This window comes from Scyliorhinus torazame, chromosome 5, assembly GCF_047496885.1.
Source record: "Scyliorhinus torazame isolate Kashiwa2021f chromosome 5, sScyTor2.1, whole genome shotgun sequence".
In the NCBI taxonomy this organism is placed as follows: Eukaryota; Metazoa; Chordata; class Chondrichthyes; order Carcharhiniformes; family Scyliorhinidae; genus Scyliorhinus; species Scyliorhinus torazame.
The window spans coordinates 164,097,469-164,107,497 of record NC_092711.1 but is presented as its reverse complement, the minus strand read 5'-3'; the positions used below and the strand labels follow the sequence as shown (position 1 = coordinate 164,107,497).

General features: G+C 47.6%; 1 protein-coding gene across 1 annotated transcript; it reads left to right on the top strand.

Annotated features, from left to right (window-relative positions):
* The first annotated feature begins 1,668 nt into the window (after positions 1-1,668).
* On the top strand, positions 1,669-8,970 carry LOC140420397 (uncharacterized). The gene is made up of 2 exons (XM_072504411.1): positions 1,669-1,790; positions 4,519-8,970. Exon 2 carries the CDS (start codon positions 4,878-4,880, stop codon positions 5,781-5,783), a length of 906 nt encoding a protein of 301 aa, XP_072360512.1. The 5' UTR covers positions 1,669-1,790; positions 4,519-4,877; the 3' UTR covers positions 5,784-8,970.
* Positions 8,971-10,029: the final 1,059 nt, after the last annotated feature.

Sequence of the window (10,029 nt, the reverse complement as noted above, 5' to 3'; positions counted from 1 at the left end):
GTTGGTGCGCCAGCATCCTACTTGCTTTCTCCCGATACTCGTAAACTGCCCCTTTCACTTTCCTCAACTGTGCCTCCGCCTTCCCAGTGGTCAGCAAATCGAACTCCGCCTGTAATCTCTGGCGCTCCTTTAGCAGCCCCCCCTCGGGGGCCTCCGCGTACTTCCTGTCCAACCAGATACTAAGTATCTCTCCCACCAGCCTCTCCCTCTCCGCTGTGCGATCTTTAACATCCACCTGATAGTGACAGACAGGGCCTCCGTTTAGAATCTTATTTGAATCTTATTATTAGGGGCTGGTTTAGCACTGGGCTAAATCGCTGGCTTTGAAGGCAGGCCAGCAGCACAGTTCAATTCCCGTACCAGCCTCCCCGAACAGGCGCCGGAATGTAGCGACTAGGGGCTTTTCACAGTAACTTCATTTGAAGCCTACTTGTGACAATAAGCGATTTTCATTTCATTTCATTTATTTGAAAGAAGGCTGTTCTGACAGTGCAGCACTCCCTCAGTGCTGCGAGGAGGAATGTTGGATGTGATTTTTGTCCTCAGGCCCCTGGATTGGGACTTGAACCTACAACCTTCTGACTCCGAGGTGAGAGAGAGCTGCCCACTGAGCCACGGCTGACATTATACAAAGAACAAAGAAATGTACAGCACAGGAACAGGCCCTTCGGCCCTCCAAGCCAGTGCCGACCATGCTGCCCGACTAAACTACAATCTTCTTCACTTCCTGGGTCTGTATCCCTCTATTCCCATCCTATTCATGTATTTGTCAAGATGCCCCTTAAATGTCACTATTATAGACAATACAAAGTTAGAAAGTGAAAGTTATCCTTTAAAACCCCCACCCTTTGCCTCCAGGGCCTAAATATAATAAAACCCCCAGTATAAATAACATGGATTTGACTGACAAATGTTGAGGTGTTGGTTTCGAGTCACAAGGTTTGACTTCCCATTTGAGCCTCGGGCACCTTTCTGTCTCTATTACTCATGTCAATGACAGGCAGCGACGGAGCTGAGGGCTGAATTTAACTGAGAATAACGCTCCAGTTGGCAAACTTCCATGAATGTCACACAATTTATGTAAAGGGCTAAATACAGATTTTGGAATACAGATTTTTAATTGGTAATGGGTTGAAGGGTAATGGAGAACTGGCAGTATGGTGGAATTAAAGCCAGGATGAGCACAGCCTTGATAGAATGGCAGAGCAGACTCAATGGGCCAAATGGTCTAATTCTGCTCCTATATCTCATGACTTTATGAAAGGGGGAGACATTGATTTCCTCCCAGATGTTGCCCAGAGGAGGAAGTTTTAGTCTGGAACTCATTGTCCAACCTCCACATTGTGACATCACAAAGGAGCTCGTCCTCTAAATCAGCCAATAGGAATGAATCCGTTCTGCAGTGACGTCACTGCATTTGAGCGCACCCGCCCGGCGCGAGGACACGGGAGCCTCGCCTCCACCGTTTGTTCTCCCCCTGCACATCGTCAAGACGGTTTCCAGGCAACCGGCTGACAACTGCGGCCAGAGCGAGAAGCCCTTCCCACCAACTCAGGACTGCGCATGTCTCAGGATAGGGGAATCTGCGCATGTGCAGGGTGCGCTCAATACCGCCGACTTGTGCCCAATGGAAGATTGGAGAACCGGAAGTACTCTATTTCCCCGCCAATCAGAGCTCCCCATTTTCTCAATGCGGAAGCTGGACATGGAGGTTTCTGCCGAGCAAAGCTGTTGTTCCTCCAACCCTGAATGAGCTTGAGCTGCATCACAGACTCCTGTCTCCAACATCTGTGAGTAAAACACTTTCTTCTCTCCTCCTTTCTATTTATTTTCTCATTCGGACCTTCAATTGGTGACTTGCAGCAACTGAAGGGCAAGGAAGTGAATCCAGGGAGGGTGCAGGCTTTGGAAAGCTTGGCCCACGTCTCTCTCTCTCTTAAAGACATTGGCATTCTTTGCTCCCTCAGCTTGACACATTTATTTGTCTGGCTAAAAGGACGATCTCTTTCTTAATGTTCACAAGTAAAGGGCTGGTTTCCCTCGGAGATGGCTGACATTTAAAGGGACAGTAAATAGGGCAAATCCAACTCGGCCAATTACTTCTCTGTAGGTCCACTGTCCATCATCAGCAAAGTGATGGAAGGAGTCATCAAAGTTGCTATTAAGCAGCACTTATTCTGCAATAACCTGCTCCTGGATGCTCAGTTTGGGTTCCACCAGGGTCACTCAGCTCCTGATCTCATTGCAGCCTTAGTTGAAACTTGGACGAAAGAGCTGAATACCAGAAGTGAGGTGAGAGTAATTGTCCTTGACATCAATGCAGCATTTGACCGAGTATGGCATCAAGGGGTTCTAGCTAAACTGGAGTCAATGGGAATCAGGGGATAACTCTCCACTAGTTGGACTCATACCTGGCATAAAGGAAGATGGGTGTGGTGATTGGAGGTGAATCATCTCAGTTCCAGGACATCACTGCAGGAGTTCCTCAGGACAGTTTCCTCAGCCCAACCATCTTCAGCTGCTTCATCAATGATCTCCCTTCCATCATAAGGTGAGAAGTGGTGATGTTTGTGGATCACTGCACAAATGTTCAGCACCATTCTCAACTCCTCAGATAATGAAGCAGTCCATGTCCAAATTCAGTATGACCTGGACAATATCCAGGCTCGGCCTAATAAGTGGCAAGTTACATTTGTGCTACACAAGTGCCAGGCAATGACCATCTCCTGCAAGAGAGGATCTAACCAACACCCTTTGACATTCAGTGGCATTTCCATCGCTGAATCCCCCACAACCAACATCCTGGGGGTTACCATTGATCAGAAACTGAACTGGACGAGCCATATTAATACTGTAGCTCCCAGGGCACGTCAAAGGCTGGGAATCCTCCGGTGAGTAACACATCACCTGATGCCCCAAAGCTTGTCTACCAGACATCTACAAGCACAAGTCAGGAGTGTAATGGAATACGCTCCACTTTGCTGGATGAATGCAGCTCCAACAACACTCGAGAAGCTCAACACTATCCAGGACAAAGCTGCCTGATTGATTGCGTCGCCTTCCACAAACATTCAAACCTTCCACCACTGACAAACAGTAGCAGCTGTGTATACCATCTACAAGATACACTGCAGTAACTCATAAAGGTTCCTCAGACAGCACCTTCCAAACTCACAACCATCTAGAAGGACAAGAGCAGCAGATACCTGGGAACCCCACCACCTGGAGGTTTGATTCCAAGTTACACACCACCCTCACTTGGAAATATACTGTCACTGGGGCAACATCCTGGAATTCACTCCCTAACAGCACAGGGGATGTAGGGCAGCATGGTGGAGCAGTGGTTAGCGCTGCTGCCTCACGGCACCGAGGTCCCAGGTTCGATCCCAGCTCTGGGTCACTGTCCGTGTAGTTTGCACACTCTCCCCGTGTTTGTGTGGGTTTCGCCCCCTCAACCCAAAGACATGCAGGGTAGGTGGATTGGCCACGCAAAATTGCCCCCTAATTGAAAAAAAATGAATTGGGTACTTTAAATATATAAAAAACAAATTTTTTAAAAAAACAGCACAGGGGATGTACCTACACCTCAAGGACTGCAGCTCACCACTACTTCGGAAGGCTAACTGGGGATGGGCAATAAATGCTGGCCTGACCAGCATTGGCCACATCCCGTAAATTAATTTTTAAAAATTTAATAATGGACAGAGATATGTCTAATGTTATGTGGTATGTATTATAGATAATATTGATGGTTCTGCAATAAAATACATGTATTATTGTTTATAGTTTTGTAATATAGTACTGTACCTACATTATATATTTCCAGTCATACATTCATTGCAGCACTGACAGAACCCATTTGGTAACTCAAGTCAATGCTGACTCTCTGTACAGCAATCCAGTCAGTCCCATTCCCCCTCGATATCCCTGTTCCCCTGCAAGTTTGTTTTCTTCAAGTAACCATCCTATTTTATTTTAAATTATTGATCATCTCGACTTCCACAACCCTTGTGGATAGTGAGTTCCCTGTCATAACTACTCCATGACTAAATAAAATTCTTCCTCAGAATTTCCTATCTCTAATCAGTAAATGTACTTGTCTGGAGATTCTCTACTCTTGTACAGGTTTTAGTGAGTTTAGATTTGTTGATCAGCACCATCTGGAAAATTGGGAGGGAAAGTAAGTGAATACAGTCTGTATATTGCACACATTTTTCATCCAGCAATATAGACATATATCTGTCTGGCAGCCTGCATGAAGATTTACAGGTCCCTGTGTCCAGGACAGGAAGCAGTGAGCTTGGCTCTGTCAATCAGCCTGAATCAGCACCTTCAGGAGAATTAGGAGGGTGAATATTAGATACAGCAGAGGGAGAATGGAGGGAGAGTTTGTGGGATGGAGATTTAGAGCATTTTAGAGAAAGAGAGAGGAAAGAATGTTCGATAGAAACTAGAATTGTCTGTTCTGAGTTTCTATCCTGTACTGACAATGATCACTATTGTAAAATCTGTTTGCAGGAAATTTGAACGAGAGGAGTTTGAGGACGAGATCTCAAACTAAATATCCCGTCAAGAACTGACTGAGTCACTCAATTCTTGGGATCATCGGCCTTTGAATCTAGAAGGAGAAATGTTTGTCTATTCTGTCTGCTTCAAGAGATTTTAAACATCAGTGTGTCTGGAAAATCTCTGAGACACACACACACAGCCGTGTGAGACTGTTACAGAGCACTGACTGTGGAAAGAGCTTTAACCAGTGACACAGCCTGAAAAAATACTACACCATTCACAGCAGGGAAAGACTGTATAGGTGTTATGTGTGTGGACGAGGATTCAACTGACCGTCCAACGCGGTGAGACGCAAGATCACCCGGACCATGGAGAAACCATGGAAATGTGAGGATTGTGGGAAGGGAGTCAAAGGCCCGTACGGGCTGGAAAGGCATCAATGCAGTCACACTGTAGAGAGGCCGTGCACCTGTTTTGTGTGTGGGATGGAATTCACAGCCCCGTGCGAGCTGGCAAGGCATCAACGCAGTCACTCTGGAGAGAGGCCTTTCATCTGCTCTCAGTGTGAAAAGGGATTCACTGACATTGGCCACCTGCGGAGACACGAACGAGTTCACACTGGGGAGAGACCGTTCACATGCTCCGACTGTGGGAAGGGATTCACTCAGTTAGCCCACCTGCAGAGACACCAGAGAGTTCACACCGGGGAGAGGCCATTCACCTGCACTGTGTGTGATAAGGCATTCACTCACTTATCCAACCTGCAGAGGCACCAGGGAGTTCACACTGGGGAGAGGCCATTCACCTGCACTGTGTGTGATAAGGGATTCACTCACTTAGCCAACCTGCAGAGCCACCAGCGAGTTCACACTGGAGAGAGGCCATTCACCTGCACCGTGTGTGATAAGGGATTCACTCAGTTATCCAACTTGCAGGCACACCAGCGAGTTCACACCGGGGAGAAGCCGTTCATCTGCTCTGTGTGTGATATGGGATTCACTCAATTATCCGGCCTGCGTAGCCACAATGTCACTCACACCAAGAGCAGGCCCTTTAAATGCTCTGACTGCAGGAGGGGTTTCAAAAGCTCTCAGCGACTGATGTCCCACCAGCGCGTTCACTCTGAGGAGAGACCGTTCAGCTGCTCTCACTGCACAAAGAGGTTTAGAACCTCATCCAACCTGATGAAACACGAGCGAGGTCACACTGGGGAGAGCCCGTTCACCTCTCCGACTGGGAAAAGATTCACTCGGTCGTCACTTGCTGAGCCATAATGTCACTCACAGCAATGAGAGACCCTTTAAATGCTCCGACTGTGGGAGTAGGTTTAAAAGCTCTCGGGTACTGATGTCCCACCAGCACATTCACACTGAGGAGAAACTGCTCTCACTGCACAAAGAGATTTCAAACATCATCCACATTGCGGAGACACCAGCGAGTTCACACTGGAAAGAAGCCATTCACCTGCTCTCACAGTGGGGAGGGATTCACTCAGTCGTCCAACATGCTGAGACACCAAACGGTTCACAAGTGATGATGGGTTAGATTCTGCTGTTATTCCTGCTGTTAATCACATCCAGGACTGAACCTGGAGTGGGTGGAGGGGTTTGTCTCCTCGTCAACTCCTGGTGCTCGGATGTGGCGACCCTGGCGAACTACTGCTCCCCGGAACTGGAATACCCGACTGTGAAGTGCCGCCCATACTACCTTCCACGGAGTTCACTTCTGCCATCATCAAGGCGGTCTACATCCAACCCCAGGTGGAAGGGAAGAAGGCACTTGATGAATTGTACACCGCTATAAATAACAATGAAACAGAATACCCGGAGGCCTTGTTCATCGTGGCCGGAGACTTCAACCAGGCCAACCTCGAGTGTACTGCCAAAATTCCACCAACTCATCTCCTGTCCCAACAGGGGCCCCAACATCCTTGACCACTGCTACACAAACATCAAGGGCGCCTGATGATCCATCCCCTGGCTGCACTTCGGAAAATCGGACCACAAGACGGCGCTCCTTCTCCCAGCGTACAAGCAGAAACTTAAGCGGGAGAATCCGGTTAAGAAATGCTGGTCTGAGGCAACAGAAGAGCTCCTGCGCGACTGGTCCATATTCAAGAACTCGGCAGCTAACCTAAAGGAGTATGCCAGCACCATCACAGACTTACTCAGCAAGTGTGTAGAAGATTGGGTGTCAAAGAAGGTAGTACGTACGTTACCCAACCAGAACCCATGGTTTAATCGGGAGATTCACTCCCGACAGAAGGCCACGTCTGAGGCGTTCAAGTCAGGCAAAAGGACTCCCTATACAAAAAAAATCTAGGTACGACTTCTGCAAAGCCAACAGGGATGCCAAGAGACAACAGAAGAGTTGTCCAGACTGAGCTAGAATCATGGACTCTCATCGATTGTGGCAAATCTTAAACAACATAATGCGCTAAAAAGCAAAGCCGAGTAGAATCTTTCGCAACAGCGCACCCCTTCCCAACAAACTCAATGCATTCTATGTTTATTTCGAGCAGGAAACCAACAAACCTTTGTCACCTGCCCCAGCAGCGTTGGGCACACCCATGCCCACCGTCACAGCGTACAAAGTCAGATTGGCCTTCTTGAAAGTGAACCCTCGGAAAGCGGCGGGTCCTGACTGAGTCCCTGCCACGCACCCAGATCCTGCGCGGACCAACTGGCAGGTGTGTTCGCGGACATCCTCAATCTCTCCCTACTCCGTTCTGAGATTCCCACCTGCTTCAAGAAGACCACCATCATACCGGTGCCAAAGAAGAACCAGGCAACGTGCCTCAATGAATACCGTCCGGTGGCCTTGACATCGATCATTATGAACTGCTTAGACCACAGCTGGAGTAATGTGTGCAGTTTTACTCCCCTTACCTTAGGAAAGTTATTGCCACATAGGAACAGCAACAAAGTTTCACGAGACTTGTTCCAGGTTTGGCAGGACTGTCCCCTGAAGAGAGATTGGGGAAACTAGGCCTCCTTTCTCTCAAGTTTCAAGGAATGAGAGGGGATTTCATTGAAACTTACAAAATCCATAAAGGAATAGACAGGGTGGGTGCAGGTGAGATGTTTCCCCTGGTTGGAGAGTCTGGAACCAGGGGACACAATTTCAAACTAAGGGAGAAGTCACTTAATACGGGTCTCGGAGGAGACATTTCTTTACTCAGAGGGTTGTGAATCTTTGGAATTCTCTACCCCAGAGGGCTGTGGAAGTTCAGTCACTGAGTGTGTTTAAAGCAGAGACTGATAGATTTCTTTCTCTTTGTTTAATAAATTATGTTTTTCTAATTAAGGGGCCGTGTGGCGAGGCCAATTCACCAATGCTGCACATCAAGTTCGGGTGTGGATCTGAGACCCACAAGACACTAGGTGAATGTGCAAACTCCACATGGACAGTGATCCGGGGCCAGGATCGAACTCAGGTTCTTGGTGCCGTACAACAGTGCTAACCAGTGGGCAACCGTGCCACGCAACTGACAGATTTCTAAATATCAATAACACAAATGGATATGGATAGTGTGGGGAAAAATACATTGAATCATAGAATTTACAATGCAGAAGGAGGCCATTCGGCCCATTGAGTCTGCACTGGGTCTTGGAAAGAGCACCCTACCTAAGTCCACACCCCCACCCTATCCCCGCAACCCAGTAACCCCACCCAACCTTTTTGGACACTGAGGGAAATTTAGCATGGCCAATTCACCTAACCTGCACATCTTGGTGGACTGTGGGAGGAAACCGGAGCACCCGGAGGAAACCCACGCAGACACGGGGAGAACGTGCAGATTCCGCACAGACATTGAATTGAACCTGGGACCCTGGAGCTGTGAAACAACTGTGCTAACCACTATGCTACCGTGCTGCCCCTAAAAAATGTGTTTGACATACAGACTTGATTCCCTTTCTTTCCCTTCAATTGCTGCAAATCACCAATTGAAGGTCAGAATAAGAAAATAAATGGAAAGGGGAGAAAATAAAGTATTTTACTCTCACATGTTGGAGACAGAAGGAGGTTTCAGTCTGTGTGCAGATCAATCTGTGTTCAAACAAAGCCCACGTTCCGATTGGCTGGAGGACCAAAGTCTTTCCGGTCCTCCAATATTTTCCATTGGTTGCTAGCTGCCAGAAAGGCGATGTCACGTGGCGCTGCAAGAACTTTTGACTAATGGAACGCGGACAATTTGGCCAATGGGATTAGCACTATCCTGCACATGCGCAGCTGCCCCTCTCCCTTGGACGTGCGGTCCCGGGCTGCCCGCCTGTGCGGCGGATAGAGCGCTTTGCCCAGCGTCGGGCATTGTTGGAGGCGCGTTCGTCATTGCTCACCTGGGGCCCAGTCTGGGACTGGAATGAAAAGCGTCACTCTGACACAACGTACATGTGGCTGGTCACTGTATTTGATTGATTTCAGCCATCGCAACTTACCATTTAATAAATTTACTTTAGTTCAGACAAGTCTTTAACCAATTAAGGCAAAGGCAATATTGTCTGGATAGTAAATTTGAAAAGAAGTTTATGAAATCAAAAAGGTTTACTTTTTAAAAAAATATATATTTTATTGAAAGTTTTTGGCCAACCATCACAGTACATTGTGTATCCTTTACACAGTAATATCACAATATAAATAACAATGGCCAGTTTTATAAACAAGAAATAAATAATATATAAACAAAAACTAAAACAAAACTAAATGGCAACTGCCTTGTCCCAAATAAATATTCTCCAAAAATATGTTTTAACCGTCCAATATACAATTATCTATAACAACAACCTGTACATATTATACTTATATACTTATATATTAACATCCCTGAGAATCCCTCTGGTTCCTCCCCCCCCCCCCCCCCCCCGGGTTGCTGCTGCTGTCTTCTTCTTTTCCATTCCCTCTATCTTTCTGTGAGGTATTCGATGAACGGTTGCCACCGCCTGGTGAACCCTTGAGCCGATCCCCTTAGGACGAACTTAATCTGTTCCAGCTTTATAAACGCTGCCATGTAATTTATCCAGGTCTCCACACCCGGGGGCTTGGCTTCCTTCCACATCAACAGTATCCTGCGCCGGGCTACTAGGGACACAAAGGCCAAAACATCAGCCTCTTTCGCCTCCTGCACTCCCGGCTCTTCTGCAACCCCGAATATAGCCAACCCCCAGCTTGGTTCGACCTGGACCCCCACCACCTTCGAAAGCACCTTTGTCACCCCCACCCAAAACCCCTGTAGTGCCGGACATGACCAGAACATGTGGGTGTGATTCGCTGGGCTTCTCGAGCATCTCGCACACCTATCCTCTACTCCAAAAAATTTACTGAGCCGTGCTCCAGTCATATGCGCCCTATGTAACACCTTAAATTATATCAGGCTTAGCCTGGCACACGAGGATGATGAGTTTACCCTACTTAGGGCATCAGCCCACAGCCCCTCCTCAATCTCCTCCCCCATCTCTTCTTCCCATTTCCCTTTCAGCTCATCTACCATAATCTCCCCCTCGTCCCTCATTTCCCTATATA